This window comes from Talpa europaea (genome assembly GCF_964194135.1).
Source record: "Talpa europaea genome assembly, chromosome: 14".
Lineage (NCBI taxonomy): Eukaryota > Metazoa > Chordata > Mammalia > Eulipotyphla > Talpidae > Talpa > Talpa europaea.
This window is the reverse complement of record NC_140082.1, coordinates 4,412,402-4,438,332: the sequence shown is the minus strand read 5'-3', so window position 1 is coordinate 4,438,332 and position 25,931 is coordinate 4,412,402. Positions and strand designations below refer to the sequence as shown.

The 25,931-nt window shown below is 44.2% G+C and overlaps 1 protein-coding gene across 1 annotated transcript in view; it reads left to right on the top strand.

Annotated features, from left to right (window-relative positions):
- Nucleotides 1-24,787, top strand: part of RNF34 (ring finger protein 34) — a gene marked incomplete at both ends in the record, with an annotated part of 31,051 nt that extends 6,264 nt beyond the window's left edge. Inside the window, 7 exons of the mRNA XM_084253182.1 lie at nt 10,126-10,236; nt 10,424-10,618; nt 19,230-19,448; nt 20,509-20,916; nt 22,368-22,463; nt 22,721-22,922; nt 24,597-24,787. Coding sequence (XP_084109308.1) covers nt 10,126-10,236; nt 10,424-10,618; nt 19,230-19,448; nt 20,509-20,916; nt 22,368-22,463; nt 22,721-22,922; nt 24,597-24,787 — 1,422 coding nt within the window. The remainder of the gene's footprint in view (nt 1-10,125; nt 10,237-10,423; nt 10,619-19,229; nt 19,449-20,508; nt 20,917-22,367; nt 22,464-22,720; nt 22,923-24,596) is intronic.
- Between the last annotated feature and the right edge of the window lie 1,144 nt (nt 24,788-25,931).

Genomic DNA, 25,931 nt, shown 5'->3' with positions numbered 1-25,931 from the left:
TGAAAAGTCCCAGAGAGTGAGCAGAACAAAGTGGAAATACAGTCACTCCATTTCTGACTGTAGAGGCAGGACTGGCCACAGTGCAGGTTTTCTGATCCCATGCAGACCGGGTAAAGGAGGAGTCACAGTCCTTAGTGGGTTTTTGCAGGTCTTTTATTGGGGTTCACCAGGCATATGGCAGGCAGGGGTGCTGGCTGGCAGGCCTCCCAGCCCCCAGCAAGTCTTCACTCCATCTGGACTCTCCGGCGTTCGTTCTGCTGCTTCTCGGCCTCTGCCTCGGCTTCTACTGCTGCTGCTACTGCTGCTGCTGCTGGTGCTGCTGGCGTCCCCATGACGCCGCCCTCAAAAGCACAGTCTTAGCTCAGCTGAATCCCATCTACCTATGCCCACACCCTATTCCAGGTGCCCGCCATCAGGCATGCATTCAGGACAAGGATCCATCATCTATCCTGATGGCGGAAGGGCAGAAAAGCCTGACATTTTCCTTACCCTACACTGACTTAGTCTTTAAAAACACAGCTATTACTACTTGCTACTAGAGTTCAGGATATAACGTAAACTTGATCTAAAGCCTCATCTGATAAGTCTGGAAGGGAATGGTTAGTCCTTATCTTCCAGGTCCAAGGAGTGTGGAATAACAACTACCTTCTTCTCACATGTTGCATTAGCTGTCACCAGCTGCCATGGCAAAATACCATATAGACTGAGTGACTAAAACAACAGAGGGGCCTCCATGGTGGCACAAGGGGATAAGTCTCAGGCTATGAAACTATCAGCAGCCACTGCAGCAACGGTTCAATCACCAGCAAGGGAGATGATCCACATGGCGCAGCAGACCTCTCCTGTCTCCCCGCTGCTCCCCTCAGCAGTGTATTTTAGTAGATCTGCCTGTTCTGCTCCCCACTCTGTCTCTGGGGAATCCTCTCACCCCTCCACACACACCTCTGGCCTACACCCCAGCTCTTGTGTGCATAAATAAATAAATCTTTTGAAAAATATATGTTTTAAAAGGTATTTGAAAATATCGTTAAGATTTGACAGTTTTAGGGCCTCCCCGGTGGCACAGCGGTTGAGTGCTGGGTGGCGAAGCTGCCCGCAGCTTCTGCAGCGCCAGTTCGATCCCCAGCTGCTCCCCGGCACCGGAGGAGGGTCCCACACGGCACGCAGACCTCTCCTGCCGCCCGCTGCTCCCCTCAGCAGTGTACTTCGGTCCTTCTGCCTGCTCTGCTCCCCGCTCTGGCTCTGGTGAACTCTCTCACCCTCCCGCGCTTCTGACTGTACCCAGTGCTTGTATAAATAAATAAATAAATCTTTAAAAAAAAAAAAAGATTTGACAGTTTTAGATCTACCTTTTTATATTTGGCAGTCAGCTCCAAACCAGTCAAGGTTGAAAGCCTGTTTGTTACAAGATTCATTTGTCCCTTTTAAATACTTAGATAATAACCATAGATACCCATGGTGACTTATAAACGTCTTGCTCATTGAAGTGTTATTATAACAAAAAATTGAGAGCTACCTCAAGTCCACCAATTATTAATGACACAAGTTCATGCATGGAAAGAATACAGGTGCTGGGGGGCCTCCTTAGTGGCACAAGAGGTTAAGTCTCAGCACTATCAAGCTATCTGCAGCCACTGCAGCCTGAGTTCCATCCCCGGCCAGGGACCTACCCACAGGGCACAGCAGACGACTCCTGTTGCCCACTGCTTCCCTCAGCAGTGTATTTCAGTACATTTGACTGTTTTGCTCCCCACTCTGTCTCTAGTGAATCCTCTCACCGCCCCCCACACCTCTGCCCTACACCCCAGCTCTTGTGTGTATAAATAAATTAAATTAAATCTTTTTTAAAAAGAAAGAATACATGTCACCAAATTCTTTTGTAGGAAATAGTTAATGACCTGGAATAATATCCATGAGATGGCTTTAAGCAAAAAATACATACACTTTTGGGCCTCCCCTGGTGGCGCAGCGGTTGAGCGCTGGACTGCGAAGCTGCAAACAGCCTCAGCAGAACCGGTTCGATCCCTGGCCGCCAGGCGAGGGCCCCACATGGCGCACAGACCTCTCCGCTCTGGCTCTGGTGAATTCTCTCACCCTCCTCTGGTGAATTCTCTCACCCTCCCGCGCTTCTGACTGTACCCAGTGCTTGTATAAATAAATAAATAAATAAGTGAATCTTTAAAAAAAAAAAAAATACATACACTTTTGTACCAAATTTTTTTAAAAAATGGGAAAAAAGCTTCCATCCTCTAGAAAACGGGGCTAATAAAATGTACTTCATTGCTTCTTGGCCTTTTGGCTAAGATCAGGTATAAAATGCGCTTCATGGTGAGGTTGTAAGAATGAAATCTACTGAGAACAGCCTTGTCCTAATGCTTCACATAATAAAAGCATTTTTGTAGGGTTCAGTAAATGTTCCTTATGGCTATTATAGCTGTCAAAGGATGTTCATCAAAATGCTAGCAATCGTTATCTTTAGGTAGTAGAGTTGTGAGTGATTTTAATTTTCTTTTGTATGCTTTTTAACATTCATTTTCACAATTAATATGTTTTAATTAAAAAAAGACACTTTAAAAAAAATTAAGGCTGTCTCCAGACAAAATAATTGTGCTCAAGATAATTCCCACTTTCCTGCCAGAATGAATCCATAATGGATAAAGATTTTGGTATTTTTCGGGAAGGTATCCTAACCTTTGCTGACCTTTCTTCTGATAAGAGTAGAGGTGCACAGCGCTATCAAACCAACAGAAAATGCTTTCTATCTGATCAGCTGGCCAGGACATTTCTATTCTTAGACAGGAAATGAGATTTGGAAAACAATGCTTTAGTGACTGGGCAAGAATTTTCAGAAGTTGGTGATAACAGATTTGGACTTCTTATTTTGGGGGGGTGGAGATACTTAAATAAAAGAAATTGGAAAATTCAGTGATGGGCTATTCATTTACAACAAATAAATGAAACTCAGATTATGTCATTTACCTGCTCACATGTTTTATAGCAACCCTTCACCCAACCTAGAAACTACACATTACTCAACCAGGCCTTTAAGACCATTTGAAAGATCATTCGGAGTGACTTGAAAGTTGAGTTTTTTGAATCTGGGTATTAGAGTTTGCGGCATTGAGACGTTGAGTGTGTCATGAGCAAATTCCAAGAACTCTGTTCTTTGGGTGTCACGTCAACATATATAGTTGAAGAGAAAACTCAGGAATCTTTCAGGAAATGGCTAACAGATTTTTAGAGTTGATGGAAATTTTTGGTCTGTGGTTGGGCCAATTTCAACCAATGGGTTTCTCCTGTCCCCTCCCACTACAGTGATTGGCTCCATGGGAGGCATGTGACCTAGTATGAACTAATCAGATTCAGTTCTTGGATTTTTGTTGAAACTTTTTGCCAGCCGATGGGAAAGAGAAAGGATGTGGTTTTGGAGCTGGAGGCTGATCTTTAGAGACTTTGCTGGAGTTCCCGTGGAGAATGTTGCTGAAAAATAAATGTGTCCTGGTCCCAGTGTGAGAGCTCTACATGAAGCTAGGCTGAAAAGAGTCTTGCTAGCTTGGCCTGTGGCATCAGTCCTGTCTCCCCTGTTTTCTGACGTGTAGGGTAAGGAAAAATGTCAGGCTTTTCTGCCCTCCCGCCATCATAGATGAAGGGAGGATAGATGAAGGATCCTTGCGGTCCTGAATGCATGCCTGATGGCGGGCACCTGGAGTAGGGTGTGGGCATAGGTAGATGGGATTCACCTGGGCTAAGACTGTGCTTTTAAGGGCGGCGTCACGGGGACGCCAACAGAAGCCAAGAACGAACAAAAGCCAAGAAGCCGAGAACCAACAGAAGCTGAGAGAGAAGCAGAGAAGGCTGGAGAGCCCAGAAAGAGTGAAGACTTGCTGGGGGCCGGGAGGCCTGCCAGCCTCCCGGCCCCCTAGCACCCCTGCCTGCTGTGTACCGGGTAAATCCCAATAAAAGACCTGCAAAAGCCACTGAGGACTCTGATTCCTCCTTTACGCGGTCTGCTGGATCCTAGAAAACCTGCACTGTGTCTTCCTGACCTTTACATGACGCAAACATATTTGGGTCCATTAAAGTCTGTTATCCAGGGATGGAGTCAAGCGATGGTGAAAAATACGTGTGCAGACTTATTTTTTTTTTCAACCTTGTCCTTTTATCCCTTGACTTAATGATTATGTTCCTTGTGTCTCCAATTTGTCTGTACATGTGAGCCAGCGTCAGCCTGTCTGCCTTGGATTATAAACTGTTGTAGAGAAGAGACAAGGTTAACTAATTCTCTCTGTGAATCACTTCACATGCTATAGCACCACACACAATTAGGGATTTAATAAATGTGTTTATTATGACCTTTGCGGATCCACTTTATTGAGTTTTTGATCCTGGCAGCTCTTCTTCAGAGGGTGGGGAAAGCTGACTTGATCTACTTATATTGTTAGCCTGGAAGCTAAAATGTGACCACTGAGGTCTAGCAGTGATATCTATTGGTGAACGTCTTTGTGGTGTCATAAATGTTATTTGGCTAGTGTTCCCAGCTACCAGCAGAAGCTCTTAAACTCCCTGAAATCCCCTGAATGCTAGGAATATCTTTTGTTAGTCTTGAAGAGCCCCTTTTTTTGAGCACCCCTGAGTTTATGTTCTGAAAACTTAGGGTGGCGCCCCTTGCTCGCATCACACCTGGGGCTGGTCAGCAAAAAAAGAGAAAGTGATTTTTCAGCCCCACCCACCAACCTCTGGAAAGGGGGATGGCACTGGAGATAAACTATAAAAATTCAATAAGATTTGTTGTGTTTCTGGGTTGCTGAACTTAACCCTGTGCAGGGAGGGTGGGGCACCCCAGTTTTTCTGGTATGGACACTCCTGCACTTGAGACCCTTTGATTTCATCTCATGTATGTCTGGATGTTTATCTGGATCCCTTAAAATATCCCTCATGGGAGAGCAGAAGAAACTTTTGCTGCTGATGGGTGGGTTTGAGGCACGCGTGATGGTGGTGAACTTCCAGGTATACACAGCCCTATATTAATGATGAGAACGTGTGCTGAGAAATGCTGAGAGGTGCATCCTCTGGCAATGCAGTCATTGTGTGACTGTCATAGAGTGTATTCCGCAGACCTACGGGGCATAACCCACTACACACAGTCAGTTTCATGTAAGGACCCTCATAGTGTAGGTGGCTGCTCCCTGAAACCTCATTTGTCAACTTTGGGGGCAATGGATTGCCCTGTTCTCTCCCCTGTCTTATGAATTCAAGAAGAATTGTTGGCTTTTCAGCCTGTTCAGCCATTTACTTGTTTTTTTTTTTTAAGATTTATTTATTTATGCAAGCAAGAGCTGGGGTGCAGGCCAGCGATGGAGGGGGTGAGAGAATTCACCAGAGACAGAGTGGGAAGCAGAACAGGAAGATCTACTGAAATACACAGCTGAGGGGGAGCAATGGGGAGACAGGAGAGGTCTGCTGCGCCATGTGGGTATCTCCCTGGCGCAGGGATTGAACTCGTGCTGCAGAGGCTGCGGATAGCTTCATAGCACTGTGCTTAACCCCTTGCGCCACCAGGGAGGCCCCCAGCCTTTTACTTGTTAAGATGAAGTGACAACTTCCAAAATGGCAGAACCAGAACCTGGAAGTTCTGTCTACATATTTTGATATAAACTTCAGAGGAAGCTCTGCCTGGCCAACACCTTAACTTTGGACTTCCTGCCTCCAAAGCAGTGAGGGACTGCATTTCTGTTGTTTTAAACACAATTTATGTTTTTTTTTTTTTTTTAACACAGCAGCCCCTTGGACCAGTGCACCACTTTTTTTTTTTTTTTTTTTTTTCATGGCCATTTAAGCTCCATGAAGAGAGGGTCTGGTCTCTTATCAGTGCCCAGCATGGGGCTGATGCTTACTATGTATCACTGATACTAGATACTAGTGGGAAATGGTATTGACCCCATGTTTCAATAGTTTCCCCAACACTGTATAAGGTATTGTACAATATCCGTACTACAAAATGCAGATCTAATGTGCAAGAATCAACTTGTCTTGCAAGCCCTGTCTCTTTATTAGAAGAATCATTAGGCAGCTGAGCATAACATTGGGCTGGGGATAGAAAACCTGGCAGCAATCCTGACTTTACCATTGCCTCAGAAGCCTCAGGCAAGAGCCATCACTTCTGTGGCTCAGTTTCCCAAGCCATGAAAAGAAAATCCTGCCCGTTTTCTGCCTACTAAGGAGGATCCTTGTAGGGCGGGGGAGGGGCGGTGTTGGGGGAGCCTATAAAGGGCTTCACATTACTTAGGAGAAATATAAAATGGTCCCACCTTATTTGTTGTATTCTTCGGAAACCAGTTTAAATTTCTGTTTCTCTTTCACTTTCCCTATCAGGATTCTTCACACCACTCAGCAAAATGTAAGAGACATAAGCTACTGGTTAATCGTTATCTCCATTTTACAGATGAAGAAACTTAACGCAGAAGGGAGTTGTGTTTAAATGAGCAAAGTCATTCACCAGCAGAATTCCAAAAAGATGCTGTGAGTCCAAAACAAAGTGACTTTGTGAAACCATCTGTTCTCCAGCTGCAAAGGCCGTTCTCTAAAATGCAGCGAGTATTTTGAACCATTTTTCACTGTGGCAGAAGTCAGTCACGCTGTGGGATTTAGGGAAGACCTAGATCAAGCCTCCCCATGAAGAGATGCCTTTTCATTCTTCCTGGTAAGTAGAGTCTGAGTGGGTTACAACTTTAGCATTTGCAAAGTTAGGGTAAATGAGAATAGTTAGAGATGACTTGGGTCTTTCAAGTCATTACAACGGCCACAAGGAAGATGGATGACTTTGGGGAAAATAGTTGTACCTCTGAAGGTACACAAAAGAGCAAACCGGGTCCAATTGTCGACTACTTTTCATATCTAGGCAACCAGAATCAGGCACTAATCTAATGATGCAACTTAACTCAGATGGGGGGTGGGTGGGGAGTGGGTGGAGAGATGCAAGGGCTGGAGATGAGACAAGAATGGCAGAATGTAGAGAATTGCTAGAACTGGGTGATGGGTACATGGGAACTCATTACACTAATGTACTTTCTTCATGTATGTTTGAAATTTGCCAAAATAAGAAGTAATTTAGTCTAATAGCAAGTTGCTAATCAACTTTGCAAAAGGCTCAGATGGTCTTCCATGACTTATTATCTTTGAGAGATTTTGTTGCTAGAATAAAAATAGCCAACTAGCCTTCTACCCTATTATGGGTACACACAATGCTGAAAAAAACTAGATTAGTCATATAATACTTTGTTATCATTAGATAATAAACGATTTAAATAATTTTTAGCTGATGCCATTGGAATTTGAGAGGTTTTGAAATGATTGAACTTACAACACATTGTGAACTCAATAAAAAGAATTTTTTTGAGGGATTACAAAAAAAGAAACTCAGAAAAGACCTATTACATTCTAAGCAAGTAGTTGAGCTACAACACACCATTTTACATGTTTTGTTCTACTTTTTGACTCTGAAATATAAAGTGTTAGGCTACTATGAATGTTAGCAAAAGACCACATTTTCATCGACAATTGGTACAACAGTTGAAAGAAGGGTATCATTATATGAAGTTCAAAACAGAAAAAAAATGCTGATTATATAATGCATCTCTTTTATTGAAAAGTATGATGGTTAAGCATGAAATGCCTCTCAAGCTTCAGGCGGCCCCAGTTCAAGTATTTAGAGATTGTGAACTCAAGAGTACCCTACTTGCTTCCTTATGCCTATCTCTCCAGTATCATATTTAATGTTCCAGAGCAAAGAATTTACTCAAGAGTCTATGGGGTGGGCCTCCCAGGTGGCGCAGTGGTTGAGCGCTGGGTTGCGAAGCTGCCCGCGGCGTCTGCGGCGCCGGTTCGATCCCCGGCTGCTCCCCGGCCACCGGAGGAGGGTCCCACATGGCGCGCAGACCTCTCCTGCCGCCCGCTGCTCCCCTCAGCAGTGTGCTTCGGTCCTTCTGCCTGCTCTGCTCCCTGCTCTGGCTCTGGTGAATTCTCTCACCCTCCCGGCTTCTGACTGTACCCAGTGCATGTATAAACCAAACAAACAAACAAATAGATAAATAAATAAGACATGCCTCTAGAAAAATTAAAAAAAAAAAAAAAAAAAAAAAAGAGTCTATGGGGTGCTTGCTGTATGTTAGGCATGAAGAAGATAAGTCTTCCTTAAGAGTTGTTTTAAAATGCTTTCTGATACTTAAATCTCATCCTGCCCTTGGTTGTTTTAATTTCCTTTTCTCTGGTCACTCTTGAACATTAACTTTTTTTTTTTGTGAGTAGTTTCTCAATCTTTATTATTATGACAGATTTATTAAGGTATAATTCACATACTACATATTTCATATAAGTTGTGCAATTCAATAGTTTTTCGTATATTTACAGAGTTGTACAGCTATCACCACAGTCAAGCTTAGCACATTTTCATCACCCTCAAAAGAAACCCTGTACCAAATAGCAGTCACTAGACATTCCTTGAGCCCCTCAACCCTAGGCCATCGCTTATTTTCTGTCTCCATGAACTTGTCTCTTCTGGACAGTTCACAGAAGTGGAATCAAAGAATATGTGGTCTTTTAGCATCACGTTTTTAAAGTTTATCCATGTTGTAGCCTGTGTCAGGCTATTTTCATTCTTATTTTGGCTAAGATTTTCCAGTGAATGGCTATAGCACATTTTATTCATCCATTCATCAAATAATGGACAGTTGGGTTGTTTCCACCTTTTGGCTATTATTATAAATATGGGGCTATGGACATTCATGTAAGTTTTTTTGTGGACATAATTTTCACTTCTCTTGGGTGCATATCTTGGGAGTGGAATTGCTCGGTCATATGGTAACTCTAGATTTAACATTTTTGAGCAGCTGACAGACTTTCCAAAGTAGCTGCATCCTTTACTGTCCCACCAGCAATGTATGAAGTTTCCAATTTCTCCACATCCTCAACATCTCTTACAATCTGTCTTTTTGATTGTGTCATCCTGCAGCCTGTCTGAAGTGGTATCTCATTAGGGTTTGGTTCGCATTTCCCATCTAGCTAATGCTGCTGAGCGTCTTTTCTCGAGCTTATTCCTTAAATCTTGAGGTAGACCTGCCAGTTTCCTTTCTAATGAGGAAAAACAAGCCTCTGTCCCATCAGCATTTTTTTATTGCGTTTCTTTGCGCTTAGGTCGTCAGAAAAATTAATTAAAACTTCCAGTGAAGCTCAGATGCTGCGCTGAACATTTTTCCAAAGAAGGAATTCCAGGGCTACACTGGACAAGAAGTTAAATTGCATTATCTGCGCGGTGCTTGCAGAAAAATAAGGCAAAATATAAGCTAAAATCCTAAGTATCGTTTCTGCCTGAGAGGTGGCGTGGCTTCGTGTTTTCGTCTGACATCGGACACATAAGCAAGAAGAGAGCAGTGCTAGGTCCTCAGCAGACGCGACAGCTTCGTGTCTGTTTGTCTGTTCAGTCCAACACCGCTCAGGGGAGCGGGAGGACGCGGGGGAGCGCCGGCCTCTGCTCCGCCAGGAGAAATCCTGTCACTCGCAGCCTCAGCGTCTCTGCACAAAGGGCCAGCTCCAGGGGCTTCTCGGAACCGCTCATCGCGCCAGAGTTCGGCTATTTTTAACGAAGCTCCACAGCAGCAGCGGGGCTTTGCGAAGCCGGGGCCCCCCCAGGCCGACGCCCGCCCGCCCGCCCGGGGCGCTCGCCCGGCGTGAGGGGCCGAGCCGCGGCTCCGAGGCCCAGCGCCGGCGCTCACAACAGAAGCCTTCACACCGGCCGGCGTCCGCAAGTTCACCACGCCCCGCCCGGGCGCCGACCACCCGCCCCAGCGGCCAGGCCGCGACTCCCATTTCCGCGACCCGACCGAGGGGAGCCTCAGCCAACGCCCCGGGTCACGCCCCGACACGCCCCTCTCCGCTCGCGGCGGTTGGAGTCCGCCCTCGCCCCCGGGACGGAGCGCAGGCCCCGCCCCCTCGCGCACCTCATTGGCTCTGGTGACCGGCCCCCCGAGCGTCGGCCCCGGATTGGTCTTCTCGGCCGCCGCTCGGCCCTCTTCCTGGGGGCGCGCGGCGGGCGTGACCACGCCCCTTACGTCCGGACGCTCGGTCTCTTAGCGAGGCGCCGTAATCGCCGCCCAGAGGCAGGAGGGCGGCCGAGCGAGGAGCTGCTATGGTGCAGAGTTCCCCGGCGCAGCCGACCGAGACGCGGCGGTCGCGGCCATGAAGGTGAGGGGACGGCGGAGCGGGGCGGTCCCTCCTCCCCGCTCCCGTTCGGCCGCGGCGCCCGGTGTGGCTTCTTTTCTCCTCAGCGGTCTCCCCGCCGGCACCTCGGAGAGCTCCGCGGAGGGGGTCCCGGCCGGCGCCGGGGGCCCTGGCCGGCCCGGGTGGAGCGCTGGGCCCCGGACCGCTGCAGCCCGCCCAGCGCTCCCGGCCGCCGGCCGAGGAAGGGGCCGGGGCCGGCGCCCCCCGCGCCCACGGCTGCCGGGCCCCTGGCCGCGCCGGGCCCTGCCCGCTGGCTCGGGCGCTGAGGCGGGTCCCCTCGAGCTCGCCTCAGCCCGCGGCGCCCTCCTCGGCCCGCGGCGCGCCTCTCCCGCCCCGAGTCCTTGAGGTAACCCAGATGTCGGGAGCACCACGGGACTGTCGCAGGAGGGGAGCTGCGGGGCGGCGGGGAAAGCGGCGGCGCGGGAGTCGCGAGGCTGGGGCCGGGTTCCCGGGTTAGGAATGCCGCGGGGCGGGGGCCCCACCCCAAGGACGTCTTCGTGGGCTTGACACTGGGGCTGTGACCCAGGGCGCTGGCAAAGTGGATGCGACTCCGTCGTCACTAGGTACGCAGCAAGTAATTTGACAGCTTGAGTTCTTCAAGGTGGGTGTGAGAGCGTGGGAGCAACCCTGAGTGAGAAGTTTGAGCAGAGGGGGAAGGGGGGGATTCTGGCCTACTTTGGGGAGCTGATTATCTCCACTTGAGCTCAGAGTTCCAGAGAGCTCCGTGCACAGCAGTCAGTTCGGCTATTGATTCATTTGCTCAACTCAGAGCAAGTGGGGGTGAGTCAGGTGATAGCCTCTGAGACGTTGATGATTCCATTAATCTCCATGAAGCGAGGTGTTTGATCAGCAAGGACAGTGAGAGTGAACTGTCTTACCTTTACAAAGCCTCAAGGATGCACTGTGGAAGAGTGAGCGGGAGTGTCAAGTGACTAGAGAAATCCAGCAAATGTCTTGTTGAACGTTTTCTATGTGTTAGCTGAGAGGGAGACATCCTGAATAGAAGACATTGAAAATACAATCCCGCCCTGGAAAGGACAATCCGGCCAGTGGAAAGAGACAAGACAAGGTAGAATGTGATGGGAGGTATCAAAAAAACAAACAAACAACCACAACAAAAAACAAACCCAGGAGCAAGAAAGTGTATTTCTGGGTGCAGGAAGCATCATTTTTTGGAATAGGTAACTTTTGAGATGTTCTTTGATGTGATATTGTAAGAGGTCATTTTTTTAACTTCCCGTTTTAGTTATAAACAGTATTTCAACTTAGCATGCCGATTCAATAAAAGTTGCATTATTTCCTGAAAACTCTCACCTTGCTTTGTTAAGATACAAAACAAAGTGTTGAGTAATTGCATAAAATGACTCAAAAGAATGCCAGTATCAAACTTGTGGCCCGTCTTAAGAGTATAGGGAAGACAGAAATGGAACGAGAAAGCAATTAAATGTGGAAGTAGTGAATTAGGGACAGACCAGGTTTGTCTTTTAATCAAGTTCTTTAAAAACAGAGTGTTTTTAAGTAGGAGATTCTGAGTTGAAATTTTAGAAACTTAAGTTTGGTGGCTGTTGGAAATGCAGGGGAAAAATGTATTTTGTGAAGCAAAATGCAGGCCCAAATAGACATCCATCTGAGCAGGATGACAGTCATGAAGACATTGCTTTTCATTTCTGCTTTTGTGAAAACAATTCACAAAATTTAGGATTTAGGTCTTTATTATTTCTTTGTTTTGTATTGTACTCGTGTATGTTCATCTTGACATTTCTGGGCAGGGTGGGTGATTGCTAATGTCATGAAATTCTAACGTGAATGTTCATGTAAGTAAGTACTTCCTTCAGGGAATAAAAATTACTTTAAAAGCTAAATGATCAGATGAAGTACATCTTCACCCAAACCCAGGAACAGCTGATTTTTGGAATATATGTGGGCTGGGTATTTACTTTTCCCCCTTTAATTTATTTGCTTGGAGACAGATGTATTTGAAATAGGCTTTACCGCTCAAAGACTCAAGTATCTGTTTAACCTTACAGTAGCATCTGACTGACTATATAAGGGTATTTTAAAAATCTAAATTGGTGGTCTATGTTAATTTGATTTAATCTTCCTGTTTTTCCATATTTATATTGATCTCACCCATAATTATACTAGTGTTCATCAAAATGATGTCAAGGAAAAAGTAATCAACTGAGTAGTTTCCTTTTTCTTTTTCTCTGAAAAGATTAAGTAGACTTAAAAAAAAAAAAAAAGATCAAACATGGGGAAGGTGACATTTATGATCTCCAGCACATGTTATTGCAAAAATCAATCAATTTGGGCAAATGTCTTGCCTAAAAATGTTAATAATTTTTTTTTAAAGATTTATTTATTTATACAAGCACTGGGTACAGTCAGAAGCGCAGGAGAGTGAGAGAATTCACCAGCGCCAGAGGGGAGAGTAGAGCAGGCAGATTGTCGAAGTACACTGCTGAGGGGAGCAGTGGGTGGCAGGAGAGGTCTGCCTGCCATGTGGGACTCGCCTGGCGGCTGGGGATTGAACTGGCTGGGGATTGAACTGGCGCTGCAGAGACTGCGGGCAGCTTCGCAACCCTGCGCCACCAGGGAGGCTCAAAATGTTAATAATTTTTAAGATCAGAATTTGGTTTTTGCAGCCTGCTTAATGTCCAAATGGTATGAGGAAGAATTTAGGTTGTAAAATTTTCTCTTTTGTGGTATATAGTCTATATTTGGCCATTAAGGAAGTAGAATTCCTCATGTATTTCAGTTGAAGCAGCAATTTCAATGAGAGGAGCATATTTTTCAAGTGGCTTTAAATTAGGGAAAGGTTTTTTGCTTAGTTTCTCAACTGTTTCTTCTGCTTTGTTTTAAGCTCTGTAGGAAAATTTAAGTAGTTGAAATTTCAACTGTAAAACTCTTTTATCACTGGGGCTAAGATTTGAAAGATGTTTTCATTTTAACACAAAGACTTTGAATTTTAGCAAACTGAAAGTTGTTTGGAGTTTAAAACAAAGCCTGTGCTGGTTGAGTTCTCTGAGAAACCTTTCTTTGGTGGAAGAACTGAATGGATCGCTGCCTGGTCCTTGCAGCTTCTTACAACATCCAAGAAAATTAATGTTCTTGAATTTGTAACTTCTAGGTTTAGTCTTAAAATAACTTTAAAATATTTCCATATTTAGAGTTGTGGCTAGCAACTCTTAGAACTCTTACTGCTGTTCATCTAGTTTAATGAAAAGCAAATGCAAATGATAGTTTAGTTTTTTTGCTGACTTCACCTATCAACTTTTTTCTCTTTCTCCATTTCTCTTTTGGCTGTCTTTTAATCTTCATGGAAACCACTGTAACCTTTATTCTTCATTCATCTTCCTGGTTACAATTACATTTGCTGGAATCCTTAAAAGGGTCACATCCTAACATAGTTTAGAATAGGAATCAAAATTTGTTGTATGCTTTTTGTTAGCTCTTTAAGTTGAGCATTTTAGAAGTATTTCCCCCCTACAGAGATTTCTAAAAGCATATTAGACCACCCCCACTCGATCAAAGACAGCTGAACCTTGAGGCCATTTGCAATCTGGCACTCTGGGAGGTTGAGCTACTTGCAGAGAAACTGAACACATCTCCTTGTTCTTTTATTGACTGAAGTGATGATTCAGATTGGGATTATAATGTGTGGCTCTGATTGAGGAACCTAAAAGAGTGTGTTTAGATTGGTGGTCTATAGTGGAAATGAGTGTCAAAGCACTGGAAACTGTCAGTTCTACTCTCATGCAAATTGGTTAGATTTGTAGGTAAGATTCCCCCCACCCCCTTTATGCTTCTAGAAAAGGGAATTTCTAAATCATTCTTTAGGAAGGAATAATATGGAAGGAACACTTTCTGCTACCAGAGAAAGAAGAGAAACTTTTTTGTTGGTGAATTTCAGAGAGGAACTAACTATCTTGGCTTAGTGCTTTCTGAAACCTCAGATTCTTCCTATGGGGGAGAGGAGGAGGTAGCATTTAGGTCTTTACTCAACTACAAGAAAAGAGCTGCAGTTTGGTCAGCTCAGTGTGCTGGTAACTTGGTAGAACTGTAAAGTCATGTTCCCCAACTGGCATTAGCAGTAAAACACCAAACACTTGGATTTGTGTTTGACTTATTTCTTAATTGGAAGCGGGGGGCGGGGGAGAGTAAAATCTTGGTGTGTTGGCTTTGAAAAAATGACAAGAGCTGGCATTGGATACCAGAATAACATGAGATCTAGGTGTCTGGAGCAGTCCAGACAAAAGGCATTAGAACTTAATTTCTTACTGTGGGCCATAAAAGTTTTTAATATGTTACCTGGCTTTTTCTAAACTGACGCAAGCCAGGCAGACTGTGACCCACGGCTGGCATTCAGGAGTAGCTTTCCTGTGAAGGGATGTGGACAAGGGATTAGATTATCAAGAAAATGTCATTTATTTTCAGTAAACATAAAAATAATCTGCAAACATAGCTCAATTCCATGAGCTTAGAGTTTTGTGCCAGGTGGATAGTTGCCTCAGTTATTTTCTATGTTGTTGTGGACTACCTTAATGGTCCAGAAGAGAAATAAAGCCATTTTTGCAGGTTATTATTGTTCTAACTCTTGGGTGGCCCCAATCCCAAGTAGGATTCAGAATTGCTAACAATGGAAGCCCACATTGTAGCTTTAGTTTTCCAAGATCCAGACTTTGGGTTCACTCACAGCAGAGTAGTAGACTTTGTTATGAGCAAATAAAAGATGGATGGTGATCTTATATAAGAAATAAGCCTCTTTGGATTGAGGCAGAACCACAATTCTATGAATTTACTGAAAATCCAAAAGCCAATGGGCTGTCCCTTGTGTATATCTGTCTAGGAACTGGGTTTGTTCAGAAAATCTAGGAGGAAGTGGAATGGTTTGCTACCAAAACATGAGCGAGGAGTGAATCAAAGAAAAATAAGGGAATGAAGACTCATGAAGCTGGTGGAAGATATTAAGAGTAAGGAAGACAGAGAAGAACATGAACTTATAAGGTCTGTAAAACCTTTAAAGGAGGCGTACAAAAAAAAAAAAGGGAAGCTTTTTGATTACCCTGTCAGATATAGTAACTGGACTACGAGGAAATATAACAGGGGCAGAGACGAGTTCTGAGAACAAATCGGCTTGTTCCTGACCTGCCACCCCCACACACATACTTCAAGAGCACAGATTCAATAAACTTGGAAAAATGTTCTCTTAAACAGTTCCCTAATTGCTTTCATAGATTTTTTTGCTTGAAAATTGGGACTATTATGATAAGTCGCAACAGAAAATTTGAACAGATCTGAGGTGGGGAAAGATCTGTATAGGACACTTCAAGCATTATTAGGTGAGTGTCAAGGTAACATTTGTTTGGTAGGGATTCCTGCATCCTGAAGGGACACGCAGAAGAAATATATGAAATTGGGACTTTGAGGGAATGTGAGTGAAGATGAAACAATAAAATAGAGGTAGGGAGATGGAGTTCAAGCCTGGGAGACTTCATCTTCTGTGTGGATTCTTCAATTTGGAGGTTAAGAAGGACAAAAAGTAGTTTGAACAATGGCTGTTTTTGACAGACCTAGAAACCACTGTCTTTCTCCTAGATTTGGAGATTTCACACAAGAAAACAGAAAGTTAGGATATAAAAGACTAAAACCAAAGAGCAAATAAAACTAAGGCATCAAATTCCAACAAAAGTGCCAGGCCAACATGTGGTAAAAGGAAAAAGACTAAGAATCAGATGTAACTGTTAAGAACTCAGCCCAGGCTTACTGAAAGGATCAGGAGAAGCAAAGACTCAAGGCATATCCCACTACTGCAGCAAGGCGCGGGCACGTAGACTGCTCAGGAGGAACAAGTGTCCTAGAACTCCAGAGGCTGCGGAAGTATCCACAGCCCCATCCCTTCAGGAATCTGCTGAGAGTGGTTCTCCAATTTAAACTATCTTAGCAGGAAGGGGACATCTCCTAGACTGAGGAGATGTTAGCCTTTTAACTTCAGCTGTACTGGGGAACTGACTTTTTTTGATGCTCAGATCATTGTACCCTAAGCCAGTTAAGTCGGAATCTCTGGGACCCAGGCATCAGTATTTAAGGCTTCTTTGTTGACTCTAACCACTGTCTCGAGAGCTGGTTTCACAGCTCAAGCAGTTCCTTAATTTGAGGCAGTGACAGCAGCTGCTGTGGTACAGAACTAAAAATACCTGCTCCAAGGAAGCTGGGGAAGTAGAATTGCTAAAGACATCATCTTCATGTCAGCTCTGGGGTGCCAGCAAACACGGGACTTAAAGTAGAGGAATTGTTTAAGTATGCTGAATGGGGAAGGCACTTTGGGTAAAACTTCTGGCTGGGGAGTCCACTGTTTTAAATTCTTAACTTTCAGTAAGGCTGGATGGAGTGTTGCAGTACTACTCCCAGAGGATGAAAGTATACACCGGTAGCTTACCTGTCAACATGATGCTGAGTATTCTTTTACTGGGACATTATTCTCTTATTGGGAGATTATTGTCCCTTTGGGGAATGAAGAGGAAATTCCCTCCTCTTTATAGAAATAGGAGAAATGGGATGAAATTGTTTTCCTCCAATATTGATGTCTGTATAGAGATTCCACCTGTTTTCCAAAAATAAACACACCAAATCTGTGAATATTTTCAGCCCAGAATTTTAATGATCACTCTCATGAACATCACTTGAAAATTTGTATTCTTAATTCTCATTGTACGACTGATCTTTGTAGAACAATATGTGGGACAGTTTTGTTTTTAAAAGCGTGGTTTTGGGCCTGCTAAGTCAGACTCTACCTTTTTGAACAAGACACAATTTGATCTTTCTAGCCAGCACACAATAATGTTCCATTACCTTTAAAGAGGTAAACGTTTTATATAGTTATTTACTTACCGATCATGACAGTGGAACTAGTTGCTGTGGAAGAAAGAGAGGTTCTGTTCACAAGGAACTTTACAGACTAGTTGGGGAGACATCACCCAGGGATCAGAAGGGGGATTAAAAACTAACAGTTGTTTGTTTAGTAGTTAGGTCAGCAGGAAGCTAAAACTCAAAAACTTCAATTCTTTAAACTCATAGAATGAAGAAAAATTAATCCCAGTGGTACTTTCTGCAATTGAGGTATTCTTCTCCCCAAATTAAATTTTTAAAAACCTTTTCGGTTGTTTTTAAGAAAGTTCACTGATAAAGGACTACAGTTGAGTACTACACTAAAAGAGCATTTTAAAAGAACTTAGTAAAGCTGGATTTTCATGCTTTTAAACCACGGCTGTAGAGTCTGAGGTATATATTAAAAGGTATAGATTATTAGTAATCTGACTTTTATGGGCATCACTATTTCTTGAGAATTACAGGTTGTAAAGCCATATAATACTTAAGTCAGGGACCCTGACCAACACTTAAAGACGGTTTGAACCTTGTATTACGGTTTCTTACTGCTTTACCTTCTCTTTTCCTCACATTTAACATAGCATATTCTTTCTGGGTAGCAGCACGCATAGCATGATCCTTCTATGATTCCAGATAGCCTTTTAAGGTCATTACAGACATTGTCTTAAAAAGCCCATTAAAAAAACAGTACATATAAGAGAAACAGTGACAGATAGTAGAAAGTGAAACTGTGATTGTTCTATGTTGCACTTTAGCCTACAACTCACCTACCTGGACTGCCATTAGATAGCACATTATCTGTGCATTAGCCAGCATATGTGTAAGAATTAGAACAAAGGAGAAGGAGCCGACTGGTTCCAAACAGTTTTTATACTTTTAGCATGGGGGAATGCCTGGGGTCCTCTCTGAAAATATTCTTCTATATATGCCGACGATACGCTTGGTTATCAGGTTTCTGAGATCTGCAGTAAAGAAAGGAACAGGGGGCCTCCCCGGTGGCGCAGCGGTTGAGCGCTGGGTTGCGAAGCTGCCTGCGCCCGCGCCCGAGGCGCCGGTTTGATCCCCGGCTGCTCCCTGGCCACCGGAGGAGGGTCCCACATGGCGCGCAGACCTCTCCTGCCGCCCGCTGCTCCCCTCAGCAGTGTACTTCGGTCCTTCTGCCTGCTCTGCTCCCTGCTCTGGCTCTGGTGAATTCTCTCACCCTCCCATGCTTCTGACTGTACCCAGTGCTTGTATAAACAAACAAACGAACAAATAAATAAATAAAGCATGCCTCTATACCTGCCCTTTAAAAAAAAAAAAAGAAAGGAACAGGTTCCTAGAGGAAGGTATAGTGATAGCAATTGTGGTTCATGGAAGAGATGAGGGGGGAAAAAAATCTTCAATTTGAAAAGGTAGGATAACTGCTTTTTAAATACATTTTCCTTACTGTCATGTAAATATTTTTTTAAAATGTATTCTTTATAAAAAATTTAGAAAGTAGAGGGAAACGAAAATAAATTACATGAGCAATCTAGAGAGCACTTTAGTTGACATTTTGATGTTTTTCTAGTCATTAAAATTTTATTTTAATTAATGTATGCTGTAGTTTATTATACCCAGCTACAGAGGAAAGAAGTGTGATGAAATTAAGTAATTTAAATTCATATTCTTTCTGCTAAGTGATATTTGGAAAAATCTGCCTCAGCCTATAGAGCTGTGCCAGTCCCGTAGCTACCAGTATAAGGTTGCCAGATGGAGAGTATTTAGGACGCCATTACATCAGGATTTCAGGTAAGCTAGGAATACTTTTTGGGTGTAAGCATATTGCACAGGACATGCTTCTGTTCATTTCCCCCATCCATGTGCTCGTGTAACTTAAATTGGGATCGTTGTACCTTTTCCTTTTTAACAACAAGTATCCCCATTGCCAAATATTCTTCTTTCCAAATAGCTTCAGATTTTGATGCAAAAAGGAATAATCTCCAAGTTTTTTAGGGCAAAGTTACCTCTCCAAGATGGCGGTCCCTGAGGATCCCAGAGCCCAGCGTCTCCTTTCTTTTTACACTGTGGTTCTTGTGTTTTCCCAGGCGGGTGCCACATCTATGTGGGCTTCATGCTGTGGGCTGCTGAATGAAGTCATGGGAACCGGAGCTGTCAGGGGCCAGCAGTCAGGATTTGCAGGAGGCACTGGGCCATTCAGATTTACACCAAACTCTGACTTTTCCACGTACCCACCGGCACCTACAGAAGGGCCCAATATAGTCTGCAAAGCCTGTGGACTTTCATTTTCAGTCTTTAGAAAAAAGGTGAGTTGGATGAAACATCGCATACAAAAGACACCCATGAATTTGTGACTATTATTTTGAATTCTAATGAATCTTCATTTCTTTTTAAAAAAATTACCAAAAAATCTAGTCCGTTAGCCATTCCCCACGCAGAAACACTGCTGGCTTTCTGACTAGACACTGACTCTCAGGGTGCAAAGCACTTTCTCCTTAGCTCTGACCACCTTTCATTCTCTGGTGATGCTGAGGTCTTGAAGCAAGAGATTTAATTAGTCTAGAGTTTTATTCAAGATGATTTGCTGCAACTCTGGTCTCAAGTTAAAAAAAAATGTATCCCTACCAATATTTTTAATTCAAGTGAGGATGAGTGCAGTTAAGATAATAAATGTGTGGGGATTCAACATGAAACACTTGAGCTAAAAGTTTTCTCTAGGACAGATTGCTGTTCTGAGCGCCATCATATTTGAGGCCATCTTAGTTTTTGATCATCAAATCAGGCCTTTGAAATACTTAAGGAACAAGGTATTAGCTTGTGGAACAATGAAATAAGCAGAAATGACCTCTTTAAATTTTGCTAGTGGAATGGGGTTAAGCTTTTGATGGAGGCTCTTAAGGCAAGGGTTACTGTAAGGGTTGGCTCCTCTGTGGGCTTGGATGGACCTTGAAAGATCAGTAGCTTTTCTTTGAGTTATGCTTTTCCTCCCCACCATTAAATGGGGACATTGTTCACATAGGAAAAGAGCAGGAAGAGCCGGGTGGTGGTGCCTTCTGCTGCATGTGGTTCAATCAGCTCTGTTCAGCTAATTACATGTTTGCTGAACAAGGGGTGGGAAGGTTTTAATTCATTAACACAAGAGTGTTTGCTTTTCTTAAAGGACTATATTTGCACTTCTGTGAATCCAAACTGCCTTGGCACTGACTTTTGATTTTCATGGTTTCTGGGATGTGACAATGCCTGTGAGAATAGTCTGGTGCCTGGGGGACTTAAATTGAATTTTAGTAGAAGGTAAAAAAGAAAACCAGTGTTTTCACCGTGGTCTGTATATGGCTATCGCTAAATGCTTCATTACTTTTTCTTCAGCATGTATGCTGTGACTGCAAGAAGGATTTTTGCTCCGTTTGTTCGGTCTTACAAGAAAATCTCCGCAGATGTTCCACTTGTCACTTACTGCAAGAGACGGCCTTTCAGCGCCCCCAGTTAATGCGACTGAAAGTGAAGGATCTACGTCAGTATCTCATTCTCAGAAACATACCAATTGATACCTGTCGAGAGAAAGAAGACTTGGTAGACCTAGTATTGTGCCACCATGGGCTGGGTTCTGAGGATGACATGGACACAAGCAGTCTGAATTCCTCGAGGTCCCAAACGTCTAGCTTTTTTACACATTCATTTTTTTCAAACTACACAGCCCCCTCTGCTACCATGTCTTCGTTTCAGGGAGAGCTTATGGGTGGAGCCCGGACCTTAGGATCTGGAACGCCGGCACAGGTACGAGGGCCACTTCCCCTGAGGGCCTGGTTTGCCTGCTCTTGGCCAGGTATGATGGGGCCTTCAGGGCCTGTTGACTCCTTGCAGGAGCAGACGCCATACCCTGCTGAACTCAGAGCTTGTAGGCTCTCCTGATGTCTCAGTGCTCGGGTGCTAGGTGACCCCAAAGTCAGCTGTGTGAGGAGCCCCAAAATAGCTCACCAGCCTTAGTTTCAGTATCGTACAGTTAAATATTGTTAAAATAATGACTGTGAAAAGTAGCATATAAACTTACTTTGTAGTAGTTTTATACTGTGTCATCTGCAGTAATACCGAGTATCAGTGACCATGAAAATCACAGTACGAGTTAACCTAATGCTACCATGAAATTGTTGTAATTTAGGTAGAGCGGAACCACCATCTGAATCAGTGAAAGAATATGGTTATTTATTAATTTCAGAAAAATGCCTTTACAGAATATTGTCCCAATGAGGTCTTTGGTCATCCTGACTGAATAATATGTAAAGCCTGGTATATATGAATGACTTAAGAGGCTAGAAAAATTGTTTTGAACAATTTTCTCCATATTTAAATTTGAGGAAAGGGGCTCTTAAAAATAGAGGGAAATCGGGTTTAGTTGCTCTAATAGTCATAAATAAAGCCCAAGCTAAGAGTTTTACTAATTTTCCAAATAGGGGCTGGCATAAATATGATGCAAACATAAAACATACCTGACTTTTATGCTAGTTCACTTTTGGTTATACGACACCAGCTGGGAGAGGGTCTTTGGGCTTTACAATATGGAGCTCGTGAGCAGTGGCCATAGTGGTGAAACTTTCAAGTTACAAGGAGACTACTGTACATCAGTGGCCAAAATAGTCAGGAGAGAAAGATATAGGAGGTACATGATTTAAAATGAAGAGATTTTCTCATTTTCCTTAAAAAAACAAAAAAAAGGTATCAGATTGTCAATACATTTCTAACACCTAGAACTAGTAATAGCCACCAGTGAACCCAGAAAACACTTGTGTGTGTGGAATTAGGATGTCTAAATGTGATGTAGTAGTACTGAGATCTTTCAAATTGAATGTCTGACACCTGGGCTGATCTTAGTCAAGCTTTCATCTCTGTACCTTAGAAGCTCCCGTTAAAGCAGTCATTTGTAGATCCTCTGAGAGTGACGTGATACCATTTCATATGCTTGTGATTTTGGCATTCCATGATGGTACTTTGCTTAAAATTCAGACCAACATAGGAATACACCTTTTGAGTTAACTTTATGGAAGGTAAATTGTTTATCATATACTTTTGGGAGGGGCAGCAGCATTCAGGGTCCAAGACATGGAATATGGTGGGTGTTGGGGGAGTCCCTCTTGGGGAGGATCTATGAAAAGATTTTTTTCTCCAGTGATAAATATGGGTGGTTACTGTTAAGGTGATTTCTGACCTAAGCAGATCCATTGTGTGTTTAGGTACAAAGTGAAATAGCTTCAGCAAACACAGAAGAGGACGAGGATGAGGACGAGGACGATGATGAAGAAGATGATGAAGAAAACTTGGAGGATCAGGTGAGATCTTGTGTAAAATTTGGGGTCCCTGACATCCAGTCTGTCAGGGAGGGAAAACGCCTGTGTGGACCTGGCCCGATTAGCACAGGAAGGCTTTTTGTGCTCAAATGTAGACCAACATATAAAGCACTCCAGGACTGCTGAGAAGCCTGGGAGGGCGTCAGAGCTGTGAGGGCCAGAGGGGTGGAGAGCATGCGCTGCCCTGGCAGTGGCAGGTCTGGACTGGAAGGAGGAGGTAATCCAAGCTCTGATTGCAGATGCCTGGCCTTTCTAAGAAGAGAGTGAGAGCTTCACTGTCTGACCTGTCAAGTCTTGAAGATGTGGAAGGGATGAGTGTGCGCCAGCTGAAGGAAATCCTGGCACGGAATTTTGTCAACTATTCTGGCTGTTGTGAAAAATGGGAGCTGGTAGAGAAAGTAAACCGGTTATACAAAGAGAACGAAGAAAACCAAAAGTCATGTAGGTCTTTTCTTTTCCCTTCCCTATAGTCTCCTTTCCTAGACTTTTAAGAACTCAAATGCAATTCCTTGTCTCTATAAAAATGTTTAGAGTTTAAAGGCTACAATTGAGATAACCCAATAGTGAGGGGGAATTCTGTAGAGCCAAAGTGTTAAGCAGTTCTTAGCACCAAGTATTAGCAGGTTTTTGTGCATGTCTCTAAAAGCTGAGGCCAAGAACTTCTGACCTGTTTTGATGAAGCATAGAGCAGAAATCCTCCCTGGTAATAGGGCCAAGCTACAGAGCATTTATAGGCAAGGGGGAAAAAATTCAGTGGTGTTCAAGTCAACTTATGTCAATCTTATGTTCCTATCTAGACTTCAACAATACTCTCATGATTAGCTTTTATCATCTTGGTTTTTTTTGTTTTTTTTTTAAGATTTATTTATTTATGCATACAAGAGCTGGGGCATAGGCCAGAGATGTGGGGGGTGAGAGGACTCACCAGAGACAGAGCGGGGAACAGAACAGGCAGACTGACGAAATACACTACTGAGGGGAGCAGCGGGCAAGACAGGAGGTCTGCTGCGCCATGTGGGTTGCTCCCTAGCCGCCGGGGATAGAACTCGTGTTGCAGAAGCTTCAGATTGCCTCATAGTGCGGTGCTTAACCCCTTGCGCCACCAGGGAGGATCCATCTTGGGTTTTTTTAAAAGCTGTTTATAATACCAGCTTTCTGTGGATAGAGTATGCAGAGGAATCCTGGCACACCTGTTTCTCATATGATGCCACAGTAGCAGATAAAGGAATTCTCAATCCTCAGAGGTTCCAGATTAACTGAGAAATCACATCCTGGCAGTAAGGGGAGAGTCATTTTAGCCTCGACATACTCTGGCCCCTCTGCTTTATGCTCAGACGTATTTAAAGAGTTGAAAGGAACCTTCTATGCAGGCAAGGAGACCAAGATCCAGATTCAGGAACTCTAGCGTCTTCCTTATGGGCTTGTCTGTCACCTTACATACTTTCTCCTGCTCTACAGGGGACCATGCGCCAAAGCCCCAGATTACAGGAATCTCTTGTCATGAAAAAACTTAAATTTGGGATCTAACTGGCCCATCAAGCTTAAATTCCTGTTCTTTCTACTACATCCATGATCGCCACTGATCCCCTCTATGACCTGTTTACAACTCTGGCTAAATCTCAGTCCACAATACTCTTATCCACAGTGAATAAGCATTTTTCTTTTCTCAGAATCTAAATCTAGGCCAGAGACTAGATGACTGATCCCTTTCGAGTTAGACTCCAACAGGGCCAGCGTGGCCAAGAGCAGATGGCTTGAGATGCTTTCAAGGCTAGGGGATGCCTCCTCCCAACCCTGACCTTCCTTTAGGTGTGGAAATAAAGCTCGTTCTGGAGATGGAAACTGCCCTCGGTCACAGGTGGGTGGACATTCCACTGGCGTTCTGACTCCCAAGGTCCATGAGCAGGGCAACCTAAGTGGTTTTTACTCACGGGAGGCCCGCGTCCACGTCACAGGGTTCACAGGCGCGACAGCTGCCGTGCCGTGCCGCGCGGAGGAGACCTAAGTGCAGAGAAGTGGGAGCATCTCTCAGGGATGCTGGGTTTGTCCTGGATGCAGCAGATGCTGCTCAGCCGCCAGGTGACCCCTCCCCAGCCCCACTCTGCTGTCTTTCAGATGGTGAGCGGCTGCAGCTGCAAGACGAGGAGGATGACAGCCTGTGCCGGATCTGCATGGACGCCGTCATCGACTGTGTCCTGCTCGAGTGCGGGCACATGGTCACCTGCACCAAGTGTGGCAAGCGCATGAGCGAGTGTCCCATCTGCCGCCAGTATGTGGTGCGTGCTGTGCATGTGTTCAAGTCCTGAGCTGAGGCTCGCCCCATGGGACACTTGATCCCAAGCTCGATCCCAGACATTTCAAGGCACAGGAGGGACTAGAAACTTACTGTTCAAAGGCCGAAGCTATTTTTTAAAGTTATTTTCACTACTAACTGGGGACCGGAAGATTCACCCAAGTTTCAGCAACACGGGTCCACGCCATGCGCCCACCTGCCTGTGGACCGCGCGCTCCCATGTCGTCAGGCTTCATCCCACGTTACGATCACTCATTGCCGAAGTCAGACTGCTCGTGGCACCTGCTACCGCTCCTTGGGAGGATGTTTATCTCGTTCTCTTATTTCTCCTTCGCCCTATTTTTAACTTAAACTACTTGAAGGTTTGAAACTTACGTTCTTTTTGGATTAGGTCACTGTCCACAAGTGGCCAACGTGGTACGTGCTGAGCAGTGGCCCCTCTGAATGTTCACATTACTATTTGATGAATGTAAGTTTCCACATTGTTGCTATTCCTGCGTTTACGTGTAATTGGGAACTGACATTCTGTAGTCAACTGCCAGGGCCTTAGACAAAACATGTCCATTTCTGTTCATGTACAGCTTTTTATAGCAAGGGCTGCATCTAGCTTCTTTCATTAGAGAAGTACATGTGTTAAATTCTTTATTAACGTGTAACCAGTTTACACTGTTTTGTATAGTGAAAGTGTATTTTCAGTGCTACCCGCTAGCTAATTTGATCTTTAGAAATAAAATTAGAGTTAACTGCTTTTGTTTACATTGTCCCAGTCAGTTCCTACTTCACGCGGGTACAGCATGAATGGGCGTCTGTGTCTGTTCTCGCACCCTTCTTCAGGGACGGCAGCTTCTTCAGATGCTGCAGTGATTTGCCTCTGCTGCCGACCTCCCAGTGAGGTTAACTCACTGTTTCCCATGGTGACCAGGTTCTGTGCCAGCTGCTTCAGTCCTCTCCAGCACCCAGAAGTAGATGTCGCCTCATTTCACAGACACAGAGCACGACCTCTGAGGAGTTAAGGAACTTGTCTAGAATCTCAGTTAAAAAGTGGCCACAGCTGAACTTGAACCTAGTTCTGATTTAAAAAAAAAAAATTTTTTTTTTTGACTCTTTGGTATCATGCAGCAAATGAGAAATCTGGGACATGAGCATGTCCGATGGTT